Source organism: Pseudonaja textilis, chromosome 12, assembly GCF_049901715.1.
Source record: "Pseudonaja textilis isolate UNSWEBS1 chromosome 12, rPseTex1.2, whole genome shotgun sequence".
Taxonomy (NCBI): Eukaryota; Metazoa; Chordata; class Lepidosauria; order Squamata; family Elapidae; genus Pseudonaja; species Pseudonaja textilis.
Window position 1 is genome coordinate 12268232 of NC_142001.1, and position 27000 is coordinate 12295231.

The following is a 27000-nucleotide window of genomic DNA, read 5'->3' on the forward strand; positions in this document are numbered from 1 at the left end:
CATACACATGAAGAAGTCCTTTTCATGACCACCATCCCACTAGACATTTTGCAATGAAAAGGGATGTTCAGTATTGCTGTGTAGAAATAGCCACATATATTAACAAATGTTCACTTGTTCCAGCAGCTCTGGTTTGAATGCCCATGAGGCCATGTTGTGCCACAGACTCCACAACTGATGTTAGCTGGAAGATCTCCAGGATGTGAAGAAGAACGGAAGCAAGAACAGGACCATGACTCTTCATTACATTCTCCATAATATATTTTTGTTAGATGAGTAATTTTTCAAAACAGGTGCAGGTTAGAATATATTGTAGGAGAGACCATGGAGCTCATGTTTAAGCCATATTTACACTGTAGAACAGGAGTGTCAAACCAGGGGTGGGATTCAAATTGTTTAACAACTGGTTCTGTGGGCGTGTCTTAGTTTGTGGTATGGCTTGGTGATCGTGTAACTGGGTGGACATGCCTTGGTGATCATATTATTGGCTGAGCATGGCCAACTCAATATCACTCACATTGAGGCACGCATCTCCTCGCCTGGCTTCTCATGACTGTGGGGATGCTGCAACAGTTGTAAGTGTGAAAAATGGTCATGTCACTTTTTTCAGTGCCATTGTAACTTTGAATGGTCACTCCACACAAGCAAAATACCAGCAAAGGAGGGGAAAAAAACTCCAGAGAAGTTCCTGAGACAGGAAGTCTAGTCCTGCCAAGAATGTAATAAGGGTTAACGGAGAGGCAGTTTCTGTAAGCAACACCAGAATGTTTCCTTCCTGCCTTCCTTACAGGATTAGGCCAGTAATTTCTTCTAACAACCGGTTCTCCGAACTGCTTAGAATGTTCTCAACTGGTTCTAGTGAATAGGTGCGAACTGGTAGAATCCCACCCCTGTGTCAAAGTCAATTTCATGCTTTAGGTCGATAACTTTAGGTTATGCTTGTGCTATTCTAATCAATTTTTTATTTCAAAATGGGGTGGGATTTTGTAAATTATTATTATAAGTTTGCAAGAGACAAAAGACATTATTTCCTTTTCTTAACCCTGCAGGGAAAAACCCATGCCAGCCTCCAAAGTTGGGCTGGACTTAAAATGCTACATTTCCTCCCAAGACTAAATCAATAAAGACATTTCGAGTGTTGCTGAGGAGCAGGAAGGACTAGAAGCATCAAGAAAACCTGCTCCCAGTTGAGAGCCCGGACAAGAACTAGGCAAAGGCAACTGGTCTGTGAGAGTCCAGGATGGGGAACTGGGCCATCAACCACTGGTTTTCAGCTCTGGTGATTGTAAGTTTTGCTTCATTATATCTGGGTCTCAATGGAAAGATAGATAAAGGACAAAATGAAGGGCCAATAACCTACTTCAGGGGGCTGCATTTAATGTAAAGCAAATAAATGATTTGCAAAAGGTTCCTGGTTCAACCTTAGTTTAAAGAATGGTACCAGTTTCACCAGTTTGGGATGAACATGGGATGGAGTAGCAAACACCACAGCCTGAAGTTCTAAAGTTCTACTCAGGATAAACCAGGGTGAACAACCTTTGATAGCTAATAGGTTTTTAAATTTACTTTAATTTTTGTTATTCTCTGTTATTTCTAAATACAAATACATAGGTAGATCTGTATCTATGATGTCATCATGTGCTGGCCAATTTGGCTTAAACATTTTTAGGGTTTTTTCTAGGTTGGGAAACTCTGAATGCATTTAGAGTACCAAGACTATCCGTCATTTCTCTGTCTCTGTCTCTCCGTCTCTCTCTCTCTCTCATCTAGCTATCATCTATATATATATATCATATGCCTGCCTACCTGCCTGCCTGCCTGCCTACGGTTCTCTCTCTCTCTCTCTCTTTTATTTCTGTTTCAAAAGTGCCAAGAAATCATACTGTTGATGGTTGGCACCTGAAGGCTGACAAACCACCGCTGCCAGCCTTTGTGATTACACAAAATCTATTGTGTTTTTGTCTGATCAAAGTCTTCAGGTCTGTGCCGTCATCACCCCCCTGGTGGCAGTGGAATTCCAAAACTCTGAATGTTTGAAAGTGTTATAGATAAATGAAATACATCATTAATGAGACTGTCTCCATCTTGTATCTGAAAGAGGCTACGGGACAAGATTAAATAATGAGAGGGTCAACTAAAAAAGATACTCCTTTGGTCTTTTTAACTGTCAGAAAAAGGGAGTGAGGGAAATGCCTAGATGATCACCCCCATAGCCCAAAGTTGTCGAAACATAAGAAGGTTATTGGGTTGCCACAGAGATAAACATGCTGTGGTTACCAACTCCCGTGGTTCATTCCTGTAAGACTCTGAGGATTAGCAGGATCAACAACTGAAGCCTTACACATGTCAAGAAGAGAAGATGACTTTGGGAATGGTGAGGTTATTTTAAAAACTGAGATTTAAGATGTCGCTTGTGGTACAGTCATCCTCTGACAACACCTCATTCTTCTACCACCTCCCTTTTCTGTCTTTTATCCTTTTTCTCAGTCTACTCTATCGTACAATCCTAAGTGGCATTAACAGTCAAGATCTGTAAGGTATTAATGCCACTCTATAAAGCCTTAGTAAGACCATACCTAGAATACTGCATCCAGTTTTGGTCACCACACTATAAAAAAGATGTTGAGGCTCTAGAAAAAGTACAGAGAAGAGCAACAAGGATGATTAGGGGACTGGAGGCTAAAACATACAATGAATGGTTTCAGGAACTGGGTATGGCTAGTCTAGTGAAGAGAAGGACCAGGGGAGATATGATAGCAGTCTTCCAATATTTGAGGGGCTGCCACAGAGAGGAGGAAGGGATCAAGTTATTTTCCAGAGAAGGAATAATGGATGGAAGCCGATCAAGGAGAGATTCAACCTGGAAATAAGGAGAAATTTTCTGACAGAGAGCAATCAACTCATGGAACAGAAGTTGCTTTCAGAAGCTGTGGGAGCTTCATCATTGGACACTTTCAAGAAGAGATTGGACTGCCATTTGTCGGAAATGGTGCAGGGTCTCTTGCTTGGGTGAGTGGGGGGGGGTTGGACTAGAAGACCTCCAAGGTCCCTTCCAATTCTGTTAATCTGTAAACTGTGCTGAAGCCTGTTCACGTCAGCCAGCTGAGCTTCTGCTTCCCAACTCTTTGTTGAAATGTGGGTGTGATGAAATAACAAAATGCTACATACCTTTGAAGCGTGGTGTAAATAAAACCAATAACCATATCAATGACCTAGTTACTTTCATGAACAGAATGAGGGAATTAATCAACCATGAAGGAAATGGTACAGCTTGGAGCCAACATTTCAAGTCATGAAATATAGTGAGAGGCCTGTCGGTCAGTCATCCAGGTCGTGGCTGTTCCAAAGGGGTTTTTCCAGCTGCCTCCTGAAAAAGCACCATTGGGGCAACCACGACTTGGATGACTGAGAATCTCGACAGATTTTTAGCTATACAATTTGGGATGAACGCCCTTGGAATGGTTGTGGGAGTGGTAGGAATGGATTTCCAGAAGAAAAATGGGACCAATTGGACTAACTCAGGTGACCCTGAGGACACAGATAAAGCTCCAAATGGCCCCAACCACCCTCCAAAAGGATGCAAATGACCAGCTGTCTGCAAGGAATATCAATCCCTCCATTGCCCACTATCCGGTCAGAGTTGAAGAAGCTTCTTGGATGAGAAGCAAAACCTCTTCAAAGAAAAAACAAAGCCCAATTGCCTCCTGAAAAAAGCACCTTTGGGATATAGTGAGAGGCAAACGACTATCTACAGGTGTATAGGGAGAATGGAGAATAGGTTAAGGATCTGGTCTTGCAAAGAAATATATAGGGGTTTCTGATAGCTATTTAAAGGTATCCATCCCATTACATAGATTTTTAAAAAAATCTCTGAGATCTTGTTGTGGATACAGCAAAATGTTCACCTTATAAGGCATTGCACACCAGAACAACTAGACACAAGGAGAGTGTCCCCCTTCCCACCTCCATGCCGTCACTCTGCTAAACAACTCATTCCCACAACACTGTCAATCTATCTAGTAGGGCTGTATTACAATTATTCGTCTCATCTTTCCTATTATCTTATTTTCCTTATTTTCTTACCACTATAACTTTGTTGCTTATATCTTATGATTTATATTGATTGTTTATTTAGTATCCTAGTCTGATTTACATGGATTGCTTATTTAGTATTCTAGGACTATCACTAAGTGTTGTCTCTTATGATATTTGATGGTTATGATCATGATTTATCACTTGTTGCTTGTATGTACACTGAGAGCTTATGCACTGGAGACAAATTCCTTGTGTGTCCAATCACACCTGGCCAATGCAGAATCTTCTCTTCTCTTCTCTTCTCTTCTCTTCTCTTCTCTTCTCTTCTCTTCTCTTCTCTTCTCTTCTCTTCTCTTCTCTTCTCTTCTCTTCTCTTCACCTTCACCTTCACCTTCACCTTCACCTTCACCTTCCATCTTTCTCTCTCTCAAAATACTGTGGCAAATACAGCCACAGTATTGCCACAACCGTGACATTTATTATTATTTGGGTGTGTGGTTTATTATTAGAAGAGTAGGATGAAATGTAGTTAGTCTTATTCTTTCCTTATTACTTGCAACATATTTTTTTTCTCCTGCTCATTTCCTCATACTCTGCACTGCAGGAATATATTTTTTTAAACTAATTAAAAAAAAACCCACACATTTCCTCTTCTTTTAAAGTTATGAACTTTGTTCATGTTAGACTACGTGGGCTGGATGGGGAAATGAGCTAAGGGTTCATGGAAGGATTTTAAAGTTTGCCTAGGAAGATCCAGGATCATTTCGTTAATGATTTTAACTAAATTTGCATTTGTTCTTATGGGCTGCTAAGCATGCTATGTAATGAAAAGAAGGCATTGCAGAAAAGCAAATCAGCTTCCTTATCAGATGATCTAATTAGGGAAATAAGATATAGAAGGAAAAAAATCTTGCAGAATTTTGTCTTCCTCCCTCCCTCCCATGTCCTTATTTTTCCTTTAATTTCCATGCTTTTATTGTATTCAAAAATGAATAAATAAATTTTAAAAATGCATGCAAACCAGCCACATGTGGCCATATACAAGTATGGGCAAAATGTTGATCATCAGTTACCCAAAAAGAATGCTTAATATTTGTACATCTCTTGCAAGAACTGTGATCTGAACTCTTATGTCAATTTCCTAGACAACACTAAAACTTGTTTAGCTGATTTGTGACTTAACTGAATTCAGGCAAGAAAACAATTCATGGTTGGTATGTTATCATGCACACTGATGTTTCTCCCCACAAATACTGTAATTAATATATAGATTATCTCATTTCAAAATATTCCTGAATGTAATTGTCTTTCTTGTCAATGAATGGCTGATATTGTAAAACTGAACACATGAAATGATTTTTTTTCCCTTTCTTCCTTAGGCTGCTTGGTTAGCATTGAATATATACCTTTTTCTGACATATTTCCTGATATTTGATAGAAGTGAACAGTACTATTACACCAGGCAGATTCTTGGGGTGAGCATCATTTTGGCATCTCATAAACTTTTGATCTGCATGCGGTAGAGATGAAAAATCTTTAACTTAACTGGAGGAAAAAATATATGTTCGCACTTCTTAAGTGGTCTGTGAGGGGCCTGCATAAGCATACAATCGTGCCTACTGTCCCTGTCTTTTTGTCTCCAATTATTCGTACCTATTTCATGTATTTAAACTTAAGTTTATTCTTATTTCTATTATATTGTAAGTGTTTGACAAAATAAATAAATAAAATAGAACCAGAGACTAAAGACAGCCACTCTCTAGAATTTCCCAGGGTACATCCATGAAGGAAAGACTAGTAAAAGTTTTGTCTGGCAAGATTCTGTCTATGTAGTATATGCAATTTTTTTTAAAAATAACCCTGAACATTGGCTGCCTTGTTTTACTGCATGACATTTTTGGGCTAGACCTGACAATATTCCTGCTTTAGGAGCTGCAATATGGTATATAAAATGATGCCCAAGTGATCTTCTCCTCTCTTTGCCTTTCTAGTCTGCGCTGGCTTGGGCTCGGGCATCGGCCAAGTGTCTGAACTTCAATAGTATGTTGATCCTGTTGCCTGTTTGCCGGAATCTCCTCTCCTTCGTGAGAGGCACCTGTCGGGTGAGCAAGTGGCTAAGATCACAGTATGGTGTACTTAGTCCTGGGGGTTGGGTGGGCACCGGGAATCCAGCTGGTTGCTAAAAGATTTTAACAGATTTAACAGATTAACAGAGTTAGAAGGGACCTTGTAGGTCATCTAGTCCAACCCCTGACCAAACAGGAGACACTATACCAATTCTGACAAATCGAAGTCCAATCTCTTCTTGAAAGCCTCCAGTGATGAAGCTCCCATAATTTCTGAAGGCAACTTCTGTTCCATTGGTTGGTTGCTCTCACTTGTCAGAAAATTTCTCCTTATTTCCAGGTTGAATTTCTCCTTGTTCAGTTTCCATCCATTGTTCTTTGTCTGGCCTTCGGGTATTTTAAAAAATAGCTTGACCCCTTCCTCTCTGTGGCAGCCCCTCAAATATTGGAAGACTGCTATCCTGTCTCTCCTGGTCCTTCTCTTCACTAGACTAGACATGTCCAGTTCCTGCAACAATTCACTGTATGTTTTAGCCTCCAGTCCCCTAATCATCTTGGTTGCTCTTCTCTGCACTTTTTCTAGAGTCTCAACATCTTTTTTATAGTGTGATCTCACTAAGGCTTGATAGAGTGGTATTAATAGCTCCTTTGATCTTGATTGTATTCCCTCTGTTAATGCAGTTTAGGGTTGCATTGGCTTTTTTGGGCTGCCGCTGCATACTACTGGCTCATATTTAACTGGTTGTCTTGTGGAAGATTATAAGGGGTATAATTTATGTTTGGATCCTGTTTTAGAAAGGTGGAACATCTCCATTTCCAGATTAAGTGACAAGGAAATAATTGAGAGGGGAATAATGGCTAGAACGTTGACCGTGGACAGCTCTGCACATGGTTTCTGTGCCTCCATTCCATAGCCATTGAGACTTGTTCTGTGGGATCTTGGGAACTACAATTTAGCAAAATTTGAAGGGCCACAGAGAGCCTAATTCCTGGAATAAAACTCATTTAGAAGTGTTTGTTCACAGGAGACAACCTGGGACCTGGGGACTGTATGAAGTGCTTCCATTCCTTTTCCTCCTCTCCTTCCTATCGGAAGCTAGTAAAGTTTTCCAACATAAGATGTGCCTCAAAACAGAGCAACAAAGAAAAGGGGTGTCTTGATGTCCAACTTATGACCAGGAATGCTGGCTAGATAGCTGACCCAGCAGACCTATCCTCATGTTTTATTCTCCCATTATTGAATAGTTCGTCTGTTTGTGATTTTTTGCTTTGTCAATTCAGTGTTGCAGGCGGACCATGCGACGGCAGCTGGATCATAACCTGGCCTTCCATAAACTGGTGGCTTACATGATTGCTATTCATACAGGTAAATTCATATAGGAACCTCTGTGGCGCAGTGGTTAGAGTGCAGTACCACAGGCGACTTCTGCTGGCTGCCGGCTGCCTACAATTTGGCAGTTCAAATCCCACCAGGCTCAAGGTTGACTCAGCCCTCCATCCATTTTGGGGGCAATAGGCTGACTCTGTAAACCGCTTAGAGAGGGCTGTAAAGTGGTATATAAGTCTAAGTGCTATTGCTAAACAGAAACATCTGGGAAAGTTAAAAGAATTCTGTGGGAAAGACATGAATTGCAATATTATGAGGCTGCCATGCAAGTGTTGCCCTTAAATTTGCAGCACAATAGCATAAAACTCGCCTTTGTGATGTCATGATGTATCTTTTGGTGTTGTGGGGATGAGAATGAGGCCATATCAATGCGATTTTCTCCATAATTACATATTAGCAGGCAATGGTATGTTTCTGCCTTCATGCTGAACACTGGTTTGCTGAATCGTGGTTAATTCAAAACATCACATTTGATTGGGCACACCTAAGACACTGAACTATCAACCCTGATTTGCAAACTAATGCCCAGTGTTTGGGTTCAGGGTTCACACAAGATACTAAGCAACAAAAAGGAAAACCATGTTGTTAACTGCTTACTGTGCTGACCGAGTCCCAGTATTAACTGTTATAACTTAACTGGCTCTTCTTAAAAATCAAATTGTTTTTACAGTTCTGAGTCAGAGGTGGTATTCAGCAGGTTCTGACCAGTTCTGGAGAGTTGGTAGCAGAGATTTTGAGTAGGTGAGAGAACCAGCAGATAACACTTCTGACTGGGGATTTTACAGTATCCTTCCCCTACCACGCCCAAAGAACCGGTAGTGAAAAATAAATAAATTGAATCTCACCACTGTTCTGAGTGCTCCTTTTTACTCAAAACCCAGTGTGACTCATTGTCGTTTCTTTTTCAGAACTAACAGTTTGTGAACCTTTTCACTTACGCCCTTTCAACTCTTAGTTCAAATTATTCCACGTTACGATTAAGATGTATGGGTTATTAAGAAATTTGGGGGTCAATCCATTGCCTGGGTTGGTTGGGGTATTTTTGTTTTGTTTTTAATTCAGTAAATGGTTTTTGCCTTGTGCTCTCTTCAAGCCATTCACATCATTGCTCATTTGTTCAACGTTGAGTGGTACATCGATGCTCAGCAGAAAACGGACGAGAGCTTGCCTTCCATCCTGTCGCATCTTCACAAGACGGATGGTTTGTGGTTAAATCCTATCCATTCCAACTCTACCGTAAGTGTGTCGCTGAATCAATAATTTACTTCTGAAAATAAAATTACTTGAGAGCCCTCATCTAAATCTGATAGTAACAGGAACAATCTGATTTTATCTGTAACATTGGTTCATGGAATTTAGGAGGATTATCTGTGCTTTTTAAAAACCTGGATACAAAATATGAGGTTTCCTGGACACCAATGCTTTCTTGGCAGTCTGTTTCCCCTTCCCCCCATGTCTTTTGCTGAGTTACACTGGATCAATATTCTAATTGTCTTTTACTTTAAAGGATTAATATCCTAAATATGTGCATCAAACAGCATTTTCTAATTGTCTTTTAAAGGATTAATATCCTAAATATGTGCATCTAACAGCATTTTTTTTAAAAAAAGGGAAGATGCCATTTTAAAACCTTGTTTAAAATTTTTGGTGAGTTGCTTCGGGTACATTTTAAAAAATGGGCACAATTTGTTTTTGGTGATTATTTTTTAAAAGGATGTTTGAGTTTGATGGTCATGTTACAGTTTTGTTACATGGGTCAGGTTTCCATGGGATGGAAATTCTCCAGGTTGGGAGGATCCCAGAGGTTGTGGAATACACCCCAGGGACATGGTCCATTATGTCTTTGTGTGACTTCGCCTTGCTTGCTCTTGCAGATTCCTTTATACGTAGCTTTCACCACCATTCCAGGCCTGACGGGTGTGATCATCACATTGGCGCTTATTCTCATGATCACATCTTCCATGGAACAAATACGCAGAAGCTATTTCGAAGTCTTCTGGTACACCCACCATCTCTTTGTGATCTATTTTGCTGGCCTCGTCATCCATGGCATCGCGTAAGACACCAATGCTTTAACAGATGGCAGGATGGGCTAACTCTACACATAGACACACACACACACACACACACACAAAAGATGGGTTAATTATTTATACACACCAATGCATACATACATGCCCTGAAAATAAGACCGAGTCTTATATTATGTTTTGCTCCAAAAGACGCATTATGGCTTATTTTCTTATTAGGTCTTATTTTCGGGGAAATATAGTACTAAATGCATTTGTCAGGATGACAATATTAACTGGGGCTTATTTTGGGGGTAGTGCTTATATTACAAGCATCCTGAAAATCATGCTATGGCTTATTTTCCAGTTGGGTCTTATTTTCAGGGAAACAGGATACGTATGCATGCATACACAGACACACCATTTAGAAAGAAAGTTTTAGCCACTTTCATAAAAGAACTAACATCAATTTAAAAAAAGAAGAAGAAAGAGAAAGGGGGCAGAGAAAAAGAAAAACTGAAAGTGTAGAAGAAAAACAGATAAAAGATATAAAGATGAATTAGTAAAATGGGTTAATTCTGATGCACTTGGCTATTTTTAACTGGGTGAGAAGAGCAACTAGGTTTCTGTTTTTCACCTTTTATTTTATAATTATGCAATATTTTATTATATAATAATTTAAAATTTGTTATAAAAGCATGATAGTGTTTGGATCCTGTGGTATTTATAGTGTTGAGTAGAGATTAACACTCTGATGTTTAGGCAAAGCCTTAAAAACAAAGAAGATTAAATTAATATGAAACATGGTTCCTAAAATGTTAACGTTGATGTTTAAATTTTACAGCTGGAGTTAAAGGTGGCATTAATAAACAGCTGTAAAATACACTCAGTTCTTGCACAATTGCAGGTATCTGCAGGGGTGGGATTCAAATTTTTAACAACTGGTTCTGTGGGCATGGCTTAGGTGGTGGACAGGGCTTGGTGGTCATGTGACTGGGTGGACATGGCTTGGTGATAATGTTATTGGCTGGGTGTGGCCAACTCAATATCACTCGCATCGAGGCACGCATCTCCTCGCCTGGCCTCTCATGACTGTGGGGATGCTGCAACAGTCGTAAATGTGAAAAATGGTCATAAGTCACTTCTTTCAGTGCCATTGTAACTTTAAATAGTCGCTCCACACAAGCAAAGTACCAGCAAAGGAGGGAAAAAGAACCTCCAGAGAAGTTCCTGAGACAGGAAGTCTAGTCCTGCCAAGAACGGAATAAGGGTTAACGGAGAGGCAGTTTCTGTAAGCAACACCAGAATGTTTCCTTCCTGCCTTCCTTACAGGATTAGTCCAGTAATTTCTTCTAACAACTGGTTCTCCAAACTGCTTAGAATGTTAACAACCGGTTCTAGCGAATAGGTGTGAACTGGTAGAATCCCACCCCTGGGTATCTGCATTTTGAAGGCTGTGTTAGGTTAAGCTAACAATATTTGTGTATGACACATAATTCGGAATAACAACTGCAATCGTTTCACTACAATCCTAGCAGCCAATGTAAATACATGACATAGCCAGTAATTGTATCTGGAATTCCTCCCACCTGCAGAACAATGAGTGAAGGATTTTAGAAACTTCTGGAAGTTTCAGCTCTAGCATCTTTTCAAAAAAAAAAAAAAAAAAAACAGAATGAGAGGGAGGGGGTATGTGAAAGACAAAGAATCAGACAATATAGTAAGTAGCAGTTCAGGTTTAGTGCTCAAGCCTATAGACAAAAATCTAATCAACTGAAGTTCAATTCAAAAACTTTTTATCCTGTTTGGGCAGGGGGTTGGAGTAGATGTCCTACAAGGTTCCTTCCAACTCTGTTAATCTGTAAATAATCTGTAAATAATCTGTAAATAATATGAATTGGCAACAGATAAGGGTCCATGCAATTCAAGAAGGGTTGGACTTAAACTGTTTGTGGGAATGTAATGATTCCAGACTGATGACTTGTTTAACTCCGCCCTCCAGCTCTGCCTTCTCTGATTCCTATAGGATGAGGACGGAGGAGGCATTGTCATAGCAAGCCATTTTCTCCCACTACTTAGCCACTGAATCCCTTTCAGAATTTCTCCTGGGAAAGGCAACTATTTAGAGGATGCCCTTTTGTATCCATAGAGGTCTTGTTCGTGGGCAAACGGCCGAAAGTTTGATGAAGAATAACCCCAAGAAGTGTGCGCATCGCCATACCCAGTGGGGCCAAAACAGCAGCCATCCCTATTGTGAAGTGCCTGAGTTTGGGAGCATTCCAGCTGAGGTCAGAACATACATTGGTGATGGGTAGAGTGGTGATGCATTCCCAGGAGGGAGAGATGCATTCCAGAGGAATAAGAGGCAACTCAGCTAGGATATCTTGTGTGAGAGAAAGAGGATGAAGACAGCACTTCCCTAATAGTTTCCCAGAGTATATCGTAGATGCTGATAGTAAAGTCTTTAGTCTGGCAAGATTCTGTCTATGGGGGTGAAACAATGAAAACCTCAGCTTGGAAGAATCACCAAATGTCATTTTGGATTTTGGCCCTGAGTGCAGCACCTGAGAAGGATTCAGGAGATAAGTTTTGTATGCAGCCACCTTATCTTGGGAACTTCCTCCACTCCGGTTCATCTGATTAGCAAAAAAAATGGAAAAAGCTCTCCACTCTAATGTAGTGGAAGAGAAAGGAGTCCTAAAATGGGAGCGGTTCAATTGTAATACTATCCCTATCTCATGAAAGAAGACCCCGTGAGGATTTTGCTTTGGATTGGTTGAGTCAGTGGCCAAAGCTAACCAATGTGTAGTTGATGTTAACAGACATTTCATCCACCCAGCCCCGCCCCCCAAAAGCTGAACTTCCTATTACTCTAAACATAGCTGTAGCTTCATTGGGGATCTTGATGAGTTATAAAATCATGGTTTGTGGCTCGGTATATTGGGCGAACCCAGGCAATTATGGTAAAAAGCAAGCGGTGGTTTAACATAACGTATGAATTCAGCTTAAGGAACTACATAGCGTATGGAATTTTGGAGATAGAGAGATCAGGAAAAATTCCTGCTTTCCTGCAGGACGGTCCTTCTTATTGCATTTGGTTCTTTTTTTTTAAAGTCCTGGAAGTGGGTGCTGGCACCTATTATTCTCTATGCCTTTGAGCGAGCCCTGAGGATTTGGCGCTCCTGCCAGAAGGTGGATATTATGAAGGTAAGTGTTGGGTCTGCCTCCAAATCTACTCACCAGCTTTGTACTCTAAAACAGTTAAGAGAGAGGGAAAGGGAGGCGGGGGAAGACACAGAGAGAGAGAAAGAGAGACAGACAGAGACAGGCAGAGAGAGAGAGAAACAGAGAGAGAGAGAGAGAAACACAGAGAGAGAGAAACACACATAGACAGAGAGAGGTGGGGAGAGGGAGAAAGAGCTAGAAAGGCAGACACAGAAAGAGACAGAGAGAGACAGATATCTAAGACCCATAATCAAGTAGTACAATATTACTGTCCTGTTACAGTAAACATGACTTAGAGCTGAGCTCAGCGTCCATCTGAAAGTGGTTTGCTGCTTCGCTGCTTATCCAATGAAGAGTGATGGATGCCTTGAAAATATGCCCACAATTTGTGCAATGTTAACTGGCCCTAATAAAGGTGTTCCAATGCTACTTTCAAACAACCTGCGTGATCTGGTGTGAAGAATTGCTTCAACTCCTTTTCCCTTGGCGAAGGTGCTCGTTTTTCGAAGAAGCAACCGGACTTCCTTTAGTTTTTCTTTGGAAGACATTTCACTTCTCATCCAAGAAGCTTCTTCAGCTCTGAGGAGTTGGGAGGAGTTACATTCCTTGCAGACAGCTGGACATTTTAGACTCCACACCCATTTGCACTACCCAGGTGACCCTGAGAACACATATCCATTTCCAAGGGGCCTCAACGGCCCTCGGAAAGGATGCAAATGACCAGCTGTCTGCAAAGGAATATAACTCCTTCCATTCCCCACCATCCAGTCAGAGTTGAAGAAGCTTCTTGGGTGAGGAGCGAAACATCTTCAAAGAAAAGGCAGAAAGTCCAGTTGCTCTTGGAAAAAAAAAGCACCTTTGGGACAACCATGACCTGAAAGACTGAGAATCTCCATGGACATTTTGCCTGTGTCCTTAACTCTTTACATCCAATGTGATGGCATTGAACTGACGCTGAGGAGATCGAAGTTTAAACTCAGCCATGGGATATCACTGAGCGGCTATGGGAGAATTACTTTATCGCAGCCCAATCTCCATCTTCTATGTAACCAAAGGAGAAAGGGCCAGTCAGGCTTGTGTTTCAGCTTCAGAGGAGAGTCAGGAAGGGCTCAATCTGTCTTCCTTGCAGGTCTACTCCGTGTGGGGGAGAAGATACTGTAGATGGGGAGTGGGATCCGCCGCATCCCCATTGGGACAAGGCATAGGGTTGGCTCACTTTTGAAATCTTGTCTTCAGGTCATCATGCATCCCTCCAGAGTGCTGGAAATTCAGATGTTCAAGGCAGGTTTTAGCATGGAAATCGGACAGTATGTGTTCCTCAACTGCCCCGCCATCTCCTATCTGGAGTGGCATCCGTTCACTCTCACCTCCGCCCCGGAGGAAAACTACTTCTCGGTCCACATTCGGGTGGCGGGTGATTGGACGGAGACCTTGATTGACACCTTGCAGCAGCCAAACTCACCAATGCCCAGGTGAGCAGAGAGGGCAACGTGAGTAGCTGTGGCTGGCCTCACTTGAATTTCTTGCATTGGTCCCTTTTGGATAAGCTTGAAAGTATATCTTTTCACAGTTCATATTGCTACCTTGTTTAGTCAAAAACATTAAAATATATCTGAAAAGTCCCAGGCTTGTGGAACTAAGCTCTGCTGGATGTTTTATGGCACGAATGGCATCAGCTGGGCTTTTTTTTTATAATCTATCTTCTTTTCATGACCCCATAATCCCTTGTGGGGTGGAGTCTGGGCAACTGAATGGAGCTGACTGTTTACTGGCCGGATGCCCTTCCTGTTGCCAATGCGGAGTTATATTCAGCGGATATATTCTCAGTGTGCCCAGAGAGAGAAATATCTGCCTCTACCTAGGATCGACCTCACGGCCTCCTGATTGTGAGGCGAGAGCTCCGCCTCTAGGCCACTGCACCACTCAACTTTTTGTAATCTATATTAAGAGCAGAAAAAGCAAAACACTGTTTGCTCATCTTTTCAGGATGATGGTGGATGGTCCTTTTGGCACAGCCAGTGAGGATGTCTTCCGGTATGAGGTGGCCATGCTGGTGGGAGCTGGGATTGGGGTGACTCCGTTTGCTTCAGTACTGAAATCCATCTGGTACAAGCTCCAACATGGTGACCAGGAGCTTCAAACCAGAAAGGTGAGCTCAGCTGGCTTCTCCTTACCCTGTTTACAAGTAGTCTTTAAGGTACGGCCATAAAAGAGTTCTTGAGTTTATAATGTCTTGCAGGCTTAAGCCAGAATCAGTATATCATGTTTCTCCAGAAAGATGAAAAGAGAGGTAGACATTGGGCTCTTCTAGACCAGAATTGTCAACTACCGTAAATTCTCCAAGATCAGGAATTTTCCCAGCCTTACTTGCCGGAGATTGAATGTGGAATCTATATTTATTGATTTATTTATCCAATTTATATGCTATCCACTTGTGTGACTCTGAAAGGCTTACAGAATGATAAAAACATAAATAGAAAAGCATAGCTAAGTGTCTATGGAGATTCTAAGTCATCCAGGTCATGGTTGTCTCAAAGGTGCTTTTTCAAGAGGCAACTGGACTTTCTGTTTTTTTCTTTGAAGACATTTCGCTTCTCACCCAAGAAGGCTTTCTCAGCTCAGACTTAAAGAAGTTGAAGAAGCTTCTTGGATGAAAAGTGAAACGTCTTCAGAGAAAAACAAGAATGTCCAGTTGCCTCTTGAAAAAGCACCTTTGGGACAAATAGGAAAGCAATTAACATTAATGAATCAAAGACTGAAAGACTTCCTGCAAACATCTTCTCTATTACTCAACCAAGATTGCTTTCTGTCCGACTTTTATGATTTAGAAGCACTGGTTCACACGACCCTGCTTAGGAGTTTCCGTTCAACATCTATTGGGTTTTGCGCTTTCTACATGGCAGTTGAGGGATATTCGTTTTCTTTGAGGTTTAACGTGCTGTGAAAACTGAGTTTGTTTGGGGTTTGATGGTCCACGTAAAAAGGAAAATTGATGCAGTAAACAGGGCAAACATCTTGTGTCACGCAAAAGTTGTTGTATTTCTGATCTCAACATCTTTCAACTTCGTATTGAAACAAGAAAAAGAAAGAACAGGGCATTCTGACTTAGAGGGTGGAAACTGACATTTTAAAGCACTTTGCCATTTCCATCTTTTTCTTTTCTTTTCTTTCTCTTGTGGACGGCAAGATTTACTTCTACTGGGTTTGCCGAGAAACAGGATCGTTTGCCTGGTTTAAACACCTCCTTTCCTCCTTGGAGCAAGAGATGGAGGGATCTGGTAGAGCCGATTTCCTGAGCTACCATCTTTACCTCACTGGCTGGAACAGAAGCATGGTGAGTTGGAGGGCTAATCTTGGCAAACTGTCTTACTCTTCAGCTTCTTGACTTATCGCTTTGCACTTTCAAGAAAGTCATCTGCATTTCACAGTCTTCTGACCGAGATGGAAACCCAGAACAAAAGGCATTGTTCAAAGTTAGTTTGTTCAGTTGCTTTACCAGAACAGGTCTTCATAGCTCAAAGTGTTATAAAACTATCTTAAAAGATAAAATTGGAGGTGAAAAGGCGCATATTTGATTTCTAAAAGGAATCAAGCCAAGGTTTCTGAGAAAGGGACTTCATGCATGGGACTTTACCACACTGAGAAGGCCTATCCTCCCAATGCTTTCTGGGTTCACCTTTGAAGGATCTTCCAAAATGTTCTTGGAAATAACCTTCAGGAAGGAGTGGTTATATTAATAAAAGACCGGCAAACCTTGACTTACAACCTCAAGAGACCAGAATTTCCATGGCTGAGCCGCTAAGTAAGTCATGTCCAATTTTACAACCTTATTTGCCATGGTTGTTACATTGAATGCAGCTTCCTCTTTTGACTTTGCTGGTTATTAAGTCAGCCATTTTCTTTTATAAACCAGGATTTGTAGCTTATGAACAAAAACAGTTAGTTGTTTATTTAGGAAACTGCAAGGAAACAAATTAAAATAGCGTATGGGTAAAACTCGCCACTTAGCTGGTTTCCTTGGCTTAAGTGTTTGTATAAAGAGGTTCATCTTTAGGTTATTCCCATGAATGGTGGAGAACACCTTGACCCATTCCAAGATCTGGACGATGTGTTTTAACAGGAGATTGTTGGGAGTGCTGTGCAATTTTGACTTTGGCCCCCTTTCTTTGTTGGGAAACTAGGTTGGCCATGCAGCTCTCCATTTTCAGAAGTCCACCGACATGGTGACAGGCCTGAGGCAAAAAACCTCTTTTGGGAGACCCATGTGGAATAATGAATTTTCGGCAGTGGCGGCTGCACACCCCAGGTAAGAGATAGCTTTTCAACCAAGTAAAGTTCTTTTGTTCTCATCCAACCTAGTAGCAGTTCCTACAAACTGCAACCATTTTTTCAGGATTTCTGGAAAAAACAAAACCCCCCCATCATTTGCTACCTGAATTTTGAAAACTGGAAAATGCAGTTAGGATGGCTGGGATTGAATGCCCAGGTGCCCCATCACTGAGCTATGGTTTCTCTCCTCTGGAACATTGTGGACAGGGAATCAGTACCACGGACAGCTCCATATCAAACCTTTTTGTGATGGATCAAACGTTTATCCAGTTATCTTTTATTACATTTACTTTAATCCCTTATTCTGGATACATTTGCCCCATAAGCTAACATTTTAGAAGACGTGTTCTCTCCTTTATGATAAAGAGGGAATGTAGATAATGCTTGCCATCTGTAGTTTTTGTAGGTAGTTGTATTATTTATGCTTTCTAGAGCCAGTCTTGAAAAATTGTGGCTGGTCTGTTCAATTCCTAGTCTCTCCTTTCTCTTATCTTGTTGGTCTGTCTTGTAAGTTAGATGGACACAAAAGCAGGCTACCAACAAGCCGGGAAGCCATAAACCAACTCATTGTTGATGCCTGCACATTACACCAAGCCACAGCTGCTAATCTGGAAATAAACAGGGGAGGGGGATATCCTTCATTGGCCTAAAGAAACCATGCAATTTGCCCATCATCTTAAGCCAAACCCACCCACATTGGTTTAGTTCATCAGCCAATGCTTTAATCTCTCCAGCTAACCACAGGGTGCCATTCTGTTCCTGTCCCTTAATGATTATGTCAAACCTGCCAAGATATGCAAATCCTACTTAATGCTGCTTCCAAAGCCCAGCCTAGAGGCAGTTTCCAAGAAGGCTCATTCCAACTGATTTATGGTTATTTTTATCCTTATCCTAGGTCTGTTGTGGGTGTGTTCTTGTGTGGACCAGAGCAGCTGGCAAAAACTCTGAGAAAATACTGCAGTCAGCACTCTAGTCTGGATCCCAGAAACGTCCAGTTTTATTTCAACAAAGAGAACTTCTGAAACACCAGGATTCAAATCAGAAGGGGAAAGCTATTAAATACCTGTCTGAACTAAATAACGACTATAAGACCAGAGCCTGCAACTTAGTGGACACTCCTTTCAAATTTGCATATTGCCAGGATATATATTTTTCTATTTATTTTTTTTAAGTTTAAATAAAATGTAAAAAAATATGCCAATTGGCACTAATAAATTGGCACACTGCACTGCCATCTAACCATATTGATAAAAGCCAGTCTCTCTTTTTTAGTGAACCATGTCAGGATCAAATTCCATTTTTTTTTTATTGCTTTCTGGCAAAAAGCGCAAGCTTTTTGTATAGATGATAGGCAATTTGGGGACAAAAAAAAAATTCAAATAATTGAGCCTGAGAAATGCTGTCCTTCCCAAAGCTGCAGTAAATGGCACAAATGTTTGATTCTTGCTTCATCTGGCAAACGCCCACCTCTTATTTTGACCGTTGTGTACTAAAATCTATGCTGATGTCTCATCTTCAGAGCTATAATCAACTCAATCTTCTATTCAGCTAGTCAACATTTCCCAGATGTTGCCCCCCCCCTTTTTTTTTGCAAGAGCTGCAGACAATATTGGAGCAATCGGTCTGCTTGGGAGTGCTGTGAATGGACTCTTCTTGTGGTGGGAAACTGCAAAGATGCGACATGACAGGTGCATAAACAGCAATGTGAAAAAGGAATTTGTTAAGGGTTGTAATGTATTCTGAGCAGGCTTTGAATGGTGCATAATCAGGATAAGGTTTTTTTTTGTAATATTCTCTCTTCCTGTCTTACAATGCTGTATCAGCAGAGCTATAATCTGATTTGCTTAATGGTGGTTTAACTGCTGCTGGTTTGTAATGAACAGCCAATTCTGATTCCTTCAGTAACTCAGGGTAACTGAAACCATGCCATGTCTTGGACTACGTTGAACACCTAGATTTTATTTTCCTGGCCTCAAGATCACTGCAGATGGGGACTACAGCCAAGAAATTAAAAGACACTTACTTCTGGGGAGGAAAGCTATGGCCAATCTAGACGACATACTAAAAAGCAGAGACATCACCCTGCCAAAAAAAGTGCGTAGAGTCAAGGTGATGGTTTTCTCAGTTGCAATGTATGGCTGTGAAAGTTGGACCATGAGGAAGGCTGAGCGTCAAAGAATGGAGGCCTTTGAATGGAGAAGACTCCTGCGAGCGAGTCCCTTGGACTGCAAGGCCATCCAACTGGTCAGTCTGAGAGGAGATCAACCCTGACTGGTCTTTAGAAGGCCAGATCCTGAAGATGAAACTCTAAATACTTTGGCCACCTCATGAGAAGGAAGGACTCGCTGGAGAAGAGCCTAATGCTGGGAAAGATTGAGGGCAAAAGAAGAAGAAGGGGACGGCAGAGAAGGAGGTGGCTGGATGGAGTCATTGAAGCAGTCGGACTCCGGGGGATGGTAGAGGACAGGAAGGCCTGGAGGAACGTTGTCCATGGGGTCACAGTGGGCCGGACACGACTTCACAACTAACAACTGCTGAACATCTAGATTTCAGCAAGTCTCTTCCATCATAGTTTTCCCAATTACGTTCTTTTTCTCAAGCAACTCAGCATCCTGAATCCAATTTTTTGTATGTTGCTTAAGGAGAACTGGGTACGTTTGCAAAAATACTATTGAAATATGGAGAGTCTGGCTTAAGACACAGGCAAATGTGTTCAACTACAGAACATAGTTTTATTTATTATTTGAGAAACAACAATGGAAACAATACCGGGGGCGGGTGGGGGGGTACAAGAAACTCCCTTCTCCTTTCTGACTTGGATCAGACCAGGGAAGAGTCTTTGAGCTGCCTTCAGTGTCATTTCCAGCCAGGGCTGAATTTCATTCAAAGGATTTCTAAGCCTGTAAAAATAAAATGGACACTGTTAAAAAAGGGACAATACCCCAGTTTTCTTCCCTGCAGAAAAAGGGCATTTCAACCTGAAAGCAAAAAAAGGGATAAGACAAGCAATGAAAATTAAATCTGCAATGAGGTAGAATATTAAGTATGTGTGAGTACTAATAATTAATAAAAAGCAATGTAACACATGTAACACAACACATTATATAGATATTTCATTTACTTTCCAGAATTTTTCCTTCCAAAAAGTGTTCAAAACACACCAGGCCTCTATAGTAGTTTTCCATTTTATTAACATTATTGGATGTCCATAGCTTTTCAAGAGCTATTAAGGAACAGCATCACTTTGTAATCATCTATAATGAGTGCTTTTTTTCCAAGAGGTAACTGGACTTTCTGGTTTTCCTTTGAAGATATTTCGCTTCTCATTCAAGAAGCTTCTTCAGCTCTGAGTTGCCTCTTGAAAAAGCACCTTCAACTTTCACCAACCGTGACCTGGATGCAGGGGTTCTACAGACATTTAGCATTTATAATTAATGTAACATAATGTAACACGGTTTTATAGAAACCTGAAATGTGCATGAAAACAGTGTGTGGCCAGAATGTTGTCCCCAAAGACGGGTGACACTGATGCTTCACTGACATAACCAAGGGTGGAAAACAAAATAGGATGCAAGACATATGGAGGGTAATTTTAACCCAGGGCAGGCTAAAGGAAAATCCCCCTGCATTTCACCCTTTATTATAAAAAAAAAAAATTGCTCTTGCATAAGCTAAAATAGGAGTACAGAAGTTAAAAACCAAACCGGAGCTAGAAGAGGAATTGTTTTTCTCAAGCTTGAAGACTGCTTGCGAAGGGAATTTGCCAAAGGTTTTGTGCTGTTTTACAGAAAAAAAACGGTGCTATTTTCCTGCTTTTCCTCCTCCCCCGCTTGAACCCGTTACCCAAGGAATGTGGATCATGGGGCGCCAGTAGATTTCTGTATCTGCTCCTTCAGAATGAGAATGCTCTGCCTTTGTTCTGGAGGCAGCATGGCGATCTGGTCGGCAGTCAGCTGGAGAACTTGCATAATGAGGGCTGCCTGTGGAGAAGCGGAAAAGAGGGAAAATGACACACCAGGCAGGGGAAGCCTTGATGGGTTGTGCTTCCCTGGTGTAGGCTTGTGATCTTCCTTTGGAATTGGGCAGATATTTTCCCATAAAGAGCCATGGATCCAGTACTGCAAGGCTAACTCACTGCCAGCGGTTTGATGCTGACCAGTTCAAGGTTGGATTAGCCTTCCATCCTTCCGAGGTCGATCAAATAGAAGAGAGGGCTGTAAAGCACTGTGAAGTGGTATGTAAGTCTAAGTGCTACTGCTAAATCTAGCTAATTACTTCCTTCTGCTGCAGGCCAGGCCTTTATAAAATAACAGGCCCCTTTAATACTTGATGGATCGTTAATGGACAGTGTAAAAAAAAAGAAAATAAATAATAACTGAGGGTTAATTGGCATTTCTAAAGCATATTAAGAACTGGATTTGAAATGGGCATCAACTCTAAGTGAGAGTTAGAGGAGAAAGGATTTTTTGCAACTTCAAAGCCTTTCTTTGCTCCTGTCTTGGGCATGGCTAACAGCCCCAGAAACAAATGCTACAACTTTAAAAGCACAACTACAACGACGTGGGAAAATTCCCCGAACAAAGCTGAATACCGTATGTATGTATGTATGTATATACTCCCCCCCCCCCTTACCTTTTCATGATCCTGGGGTGTGACTTGGTTTTGCCCAGGGCTGAAACCTCCAGGCTGGGCTGCAGATTGTACTGCTCCGCCTCCCATGGCTCCACCCTGCATACTAGGAACCTGAGGACAGAAAAAGTATTCAGATTTACTGCCCTATGGAGCCAAACTGGAATTGAGTTTCAGAAAAGAGTAATTATCTCTGAACAAGAAACAGGTGTGGGGGATAGATAATGGAAGTGTGCGCAAATCCACTGACAAGAAGATAATGTGAAGACCTGACCTCTTGCCTCAGCAAATTTTAATTTCAGACGAAAGATTTCAAAACAAAACTTTTGCTGTCATCCTTTCTGCCAATGGATGGGTTTTCTAGTCCATGTCTTGGGAGGGCGGGGTGGGTGGGGGAAGGAATGATTCTTTTAATGACAACAAAGAGCTTTGTTGATTATCAGGCAAAGTAGCCGTGTTTATTTCTACGAACAGCTCTTTATAAAGGCTCGGTCAATTTCAATGCACGGATGAAATGATCTCTCTAAGGCAGCTGCATTTGGACAACGCCCAGGGTTTGGGGCTAAAGAAGAAGCCATTTTTTTTACAATGCTGGTTTTTTGAGAACAGGGATGGGCATCCTGGGGGGGTGGAAGAGAGAGAGAAAAAGAGAGGCCGCAAACAGTTCCAGGTCTATTTCTTTTGCCTGCAGCTAAAATTTAGCAGCAAACTGAATCACTGGCAATGTGACTGCATCTTTTAAAAGATTTAAAAACTCAGTCCAGCCATTGAACAACCACTTAAAGCACATCAGGTGCCGCTTGCCTAAGGTGGTTCACAATCTAACACAACCATTATTGTGGGGAGGATCTGGCATCAGGCGAAATGACCATTTTGGAAAGAGCCACTCATCTTCTCTGGAAGTGGCTGGTGTCTCCAGAGTCCTGGCATCAGGAGAGGACAGACAAGATCTCCTACCACCAACAGCCTCTTATTGTTGGTTCCAGACACGTAGCAGTACAGATGGGATATAATCAAGATCAAGTGAGGTACTAATACCACTCTATAAAGCCTTAGTAAGGCCCCACCTGGAGTACTGCATCCAGTTTTGGTCACCACACTATAAAAAAAGATGTTGAGACTCTGGAAAGAGTGCAGAGAGCAACCAGGATGGTTAGGGGACTGGAGGCTAAAACATCTGTTGAACGGTTGCAGGAACTGGGCATGGCTAGTCTAGTGAAGAACCAGGGGAGACATGATAGCAGGGTTCCAATATTTAAGGAGCTGCTAGCGAAGATGGGGGTCCAGCTATTTTCCAAAGCACCTGTAGGCCAGACAAGAAATAATGGATGGAAACTGACCAGGGAGAGATTCAACCTGGAAATAAGGAGAAATGTTCTGACAGTGAGAGGAATCAACCCATGGAACAGAAGTTGCCTTCAGAAGTTGTGGGAGGTTCATCCCTGGAAGCTTTTAAGAAGAGACTGGACTGCCATCTGTCAGAAATGGTGTAGGGTCTCCTGCTTTGGGGGTGGGGTTGTACTAGATGACCTACAAGGTCCCTTCCAACTCTGTTAATGTGTTAGATAGTCCTCAACATATGATCAATCACTTAACAACTGAAGATATGGCTCACCAGGAAAAAAAAAGATTTAGATGTTCCAATGGTTTGGCCTCCTCCAGAGTTAGGTGACTCATCTTCGGGTTATTTGTTCATAGCCACATTTATGGTCATTTGCAGCATCTTGTAGTCACATGACTGTGTTTTACCATGATTTTGGCCAAAATTAGCACATCTAATTTTTGGCAAACCCCCACACATAGTGAACCATTGATTTGCTTAACAACTGCAGCAAAAAAAGATCATATAATTGGGTCGGTCGTATTTTACAACTTTTATGACTTACGGCTCTAATGAGCAGGTTCCATTATGGTCGTATGATGAGGACTATCTGTATAGGTGGCCTGCAGCCAACTGATGCACAGGTTTGTTCTGTGCTGCCAGACCTTAGCAGTCAGTCCCACCCAACCCAACCCTGTATTACAGCCAAAGTCCTGATGGACAGTAAGTCCTGTATAGGAAAGGCTTCCCAGATCACCTGGGAAACTCACTGTGTTGGTGTTTTGGGTCCTGAGGTAGCTGACTGGGTGACAGCAGTTTAAAGAAAGCAAACCCAGGGCGACTGGAGGGAAACCACCTGCTCTGCTATTGGCTGAATTAACAGCTGGTGTTTTGTCACCCCTGTAGGCTGAATTCACGCTACGGGTTTGGCCTGCCCATACCTTTGCAGGCAAATTCCTATCAGTTCCTGGGCAACTGACATGCAATCATCCAGCCTGCTTTAAAAAGAATGCTCCATTAAAAGACTGGCGTAATCGGAGGGGGGAAGAGAGACATTGTCCAAGTACTGAGTGTTTGTCTCAGGTGCAGTCTCCACCTACCTGTCGAGAGCCTTGTGGGCCAGTTGCTCCCATATTCAGAGGCCCTGGACCGGTCATTGGACCCCTGGGGTTCGGACCAGGGCCCCTAGGCTCCATTCCTGGGCCTCTGGACTCCATGCCTCTCGGGGGTTCCATGCCCCTTGTATCCATGCCTCTCGGGGTTCCATGCCCGGCCATCCATGCCTCTGGGCTCCATGCCCCGGCCATCCATGCCTCTGGGCTCCATGCCTCTGGGTTCCATGCCTCTGGGTTCCATGCCCCTGGGCTCCATCCCTCTGGGCTCCATGCCCCGGCCATCCATCCCTCTGGGCTCCATCCCTCTGGGTTCCATGCCTCTGGGCTCCATCCCTCTGGGTTCCATGCCTCTGGGCTCCATGCCCCGGCCATCCATCACCCTGGGCTCCATGCCCCTTGGGTCTCTTCCACCTACATAAAAGGAAGGAAGGAAGGAAGGAAAGGAGGGAGGGAGGAAGGAAGATCTTACACAGGTTCTACTGTATGGGCAAGCTACCCAACAAGGTCAGCAAAGGACCACTCCAGCACAGCCAGACAGGCGTCTCAAAAAGGCCGCAGCCTGTTGCATTTGGAATAAGGGATGAAACTAGATTTGAATTTTGTTCTGAAAAACCCAACACTTCCTTTTGTTTCAGCTTACTATGGTACAGGGGAGTTGTATGAACCGCTTATATATTCTTGCATCTGCTAGAACAGCGTGGTGGGCTCTGTGGACCTGATGTTGCCGAGCAACAACTCCTAGCATCTGTCACTACTGGCTATGCAGGTAGGAATGACCATTCTGCAACACCTGTAAAGCCACAGGTTTTAAAAAGTATTCCTACATCCTCTTGAGCTCATCGTTTTTCTGAGGTCTTACTGGATGGCTCCATCTCTATATCCAAACCTTCATGACGCCTGCCTCCCTTTTACCTCGGCCATCCATCAAGGGCCCTCGCGGTTCTCCCATCAGGGGACGTGGCTCTCCCATTGGTCCGCCTCTCATTTCATGGGGAGGCAGCCCACGACTGTCGTGTGTGGGCATGTGGTGCATTGGTGGCCCCTGGTGGGGTGGCCCGAGATAACCTCTGCAGAAAAGGTGAGGAGGGAAGAAAGGAGACATCAGATGCCAGACTCAAGTCCCAGAGAAGCTTCCTCACCTCATAAATAAGGGGGCTCTTTGTGATGGGTGATCCAAGCCTGATTCTGGCTGGTTCAATGAACCGATAAACACAACCTGGTCTCAGTACAAGCACAATAAGTTGAGGGCCAGCTTGGAAATCTGGTGGGGAGGCTTAGAGAAGAGATTACGCTCTGCAGAAACTCTGCATAAGGACAAGGCTGCAGAAGGGAGGTAAAGAATTGGAATGAAGCTCCCGCTTGATCTCTACAATCCATCCCACTGGCGATTCCTCCGGTGAAGGGGGGGTGGGCGTGGGGAATGGAAACAAAGATAAGCTTTGCTTGCAACCTCTAATTCTCCCATTGCTAAAACCAGCCAGCTCTCTGGTCCCTTGGAAGAGGACACCTGTAGTCTCTGTTCCCACCTGCCTACCTGGGCTCCACGTCTCCAGTGACCGAGAGCAACGTGCCTCCCCGTGGGTCATTGGGGGCATCTCCCAGAAGACCTCGGGGTGGTGGCCCACTAGCTGGCATTGGCCCCCGATGCATAGGGGCTCGTGGGTCCGGCATAGGTACTGTCAAGGAGGCAAACAGAGGGCTTTGAGGGTCAGGAAGAGAAACCACTGGCAGTCCTATGATTCAGCATGTTTTGGAATTGAGGATGTGCTTCTCCATTCACGTACCCACTTTATGTAAAAGGAAGCCTACACTGGGGTGAAGCCCTGCAGAAGTTATGAATTGCTTCCCTACAGACTACGGTGCCCGTTTCACTAATCACACACATTCTGACGTATCAAGGGTAAACAGGCTTGAGAAAAGAGGCGTTGGTCTTACCCAATACGCTCCTTCTTGGTGTGCTGAGAGACAACCCAAGGAATGGGTTAACTCTGCCTGGAGACTGAGTCTGTCAATCTTCTGGTCATGCCTCCTTTGCCTAGCAGTTCCCCAGTTTTGATAAAGGCGTAGTGACTGACTAGACCGATTACTTGTGTCAAGCTTACGCAAAGGTGTCCAGTTTGTAATGTCTTACGAATGGGGATGGAGGACCCAAGTGGCTGCTCTACAGATTTCCTCAATAGAGGCCTGTGTCACTCACGCAGCTGGCGTGGCCGTGCTTTGTACCCGAGGCAAAGGAAGAGCCTGGAGTTTGTAAGCCTTGGCGATGCACACAGGTATCCATCGGCTCACAGTCAATGTTGTGACCTTGTTGCCCAGTGTATGGGGCTAGGAGGACACAGACATGGACTCTTTCTTCTCCAGAGAGGAAGTTCTCTTAATATATATGCGGAGGGCTCTCCTAACATCAAAGGTGTGCCACTTCTCTGGCAATATTATTTCCTGAGCCCTATGGAACCAGGAATTCACCTTGGGAACAAAGGAGGGGTCCAAAAACAGGACCACCTTATTAGGGTGAAATATACACAGGTCCTTTCTGACAGAGAGGGCTGGCAATTCAGAAATTTGTCTGACCGGAATGATGGCTACAAGTAAGGCGTGAGGTGAGGAAGCGCAGGCTGGCCAATTGTAGTAGCTCAAAAGGAGCCTCAGTGAGAGATTGTAAGACTTTGAGTAGGTCCCAGGTAGGGTACCTGTGCACCACCAGAGGCGTTAAGTTAGTTGCACTCCTGATAAACCTGTGCATAGTAGCGTGTTGAGCGGGGGTCTCTAGGTCTTTGCACAATAAAACCGAGGACAGGGCTGCCACTTGTCTATGAATGATATTGGGGGATAGGCCCTTGTCTAGCCCTTCCTGGAGGAATTCCAGAATCTGGGCTACTGATAC

General features: G+C 42.9%; 2 protein-coding genes across 4 annotated transcripts in view; one reads left to right on the plus strand and one right to left on the minus strand.

Annotated features, from left to right (window-relative positions):
• On the plus strand, positions 1 to 20214 carry NOX1 (NADPH oxidase 1). Of its 3 annotated transcripts, XM_026702951.2 has the most exons (14): positions 2 to 866; positions 1050 to 1285; positions 5415 to 5510; positions 6027 to 6137; positions 7383 to 7467; positions 8582 to 8724; positions 9363 to 9544; positions 11647 to 11785; positions 12612 to 12704; positions 13959 to 14194; positions 14709 to 14871; positions 15910 to 16056; positions 16904 to 17028; positions 17947 to 20214. In XM_026702951.2, the coding sequence occupies exons 2-14, from the start codon at positions 1241 to 1243 to the stop codon at positions 18071 to 18073; spliced, it is 1692 nt and encodes a 563-aa protein (XP_026558736.1). In that variant the 5' UTR covers positions 2 to 866; positions 1050 to 1240; the 3' UTR covers positions 18074 to 20214. The 3 variants fall into 3 exon arrangements, with proteins under 3 accessions (XP_087797190.1, XP_026558736.1, XP_087797191.1); XM_087941064.1 differs by lacking the exon at positions 5415 to 5510 and having other exon boundaries at positions 1 to 866; XM_087941065.1 differs by lacking the exons at positions 5415 to 5510; positions 6027 to 6137.
• CSTF2 (cleavage stimulation factor subunit 2) overlaps positions 19764 to 27000 on the minus strand; it is a 26495-nt gene continuing 19258 nt past the window's right edge. Inside the window, 7 exon segments of the mRNA XM_087941063.1 lie at positions 19764 to 19951; positions 20895 to 21031; positions 21684 to 21794; positions 24102 to 24276; positions 24278 to 24527; positions 25029 to 25183; positions 25651 to 25792. Coding sequence (XP_087797189.1) covers positions 20909 to 21031; positions 21684 to 21794; positions 24102 to 24276; positions 24278 to 24527; positions 25029 to 25183; positions 25651 to 25792 — 956 coding nt within the window. The 3' untranslated portion in view covers positions 19764 to 19951; positions 20895 to 20908.

What these genes read in the sequence shown, in the direction of transcription:
- NOX1 (XM_026702951.2), top strand. Translation starts at nt 1,241, where the DNA reads ATGGGGAACTGGGCCATCAACCACTGGTTTTCAGCTCTGGTGATT. An exon ending in AGGAGCTTCAAACCAGAAAG is followed by an intron (nt 14,872 to 15,909) that starts GTGAGCTCAGCT and finishes GTGGACGGCAAG; the next exon opens with ATTTACTTCTACTGGGTTTG. An exon ending in GTGGCGGCTGCACACCCCAG is followed by an intron (nt 17,029 to 17,946) that starts GTAAGAGATAGC and finishes TCCTTATCCTAG; the next exon opens with GTCTGTTGTGGGTGTGTTCT.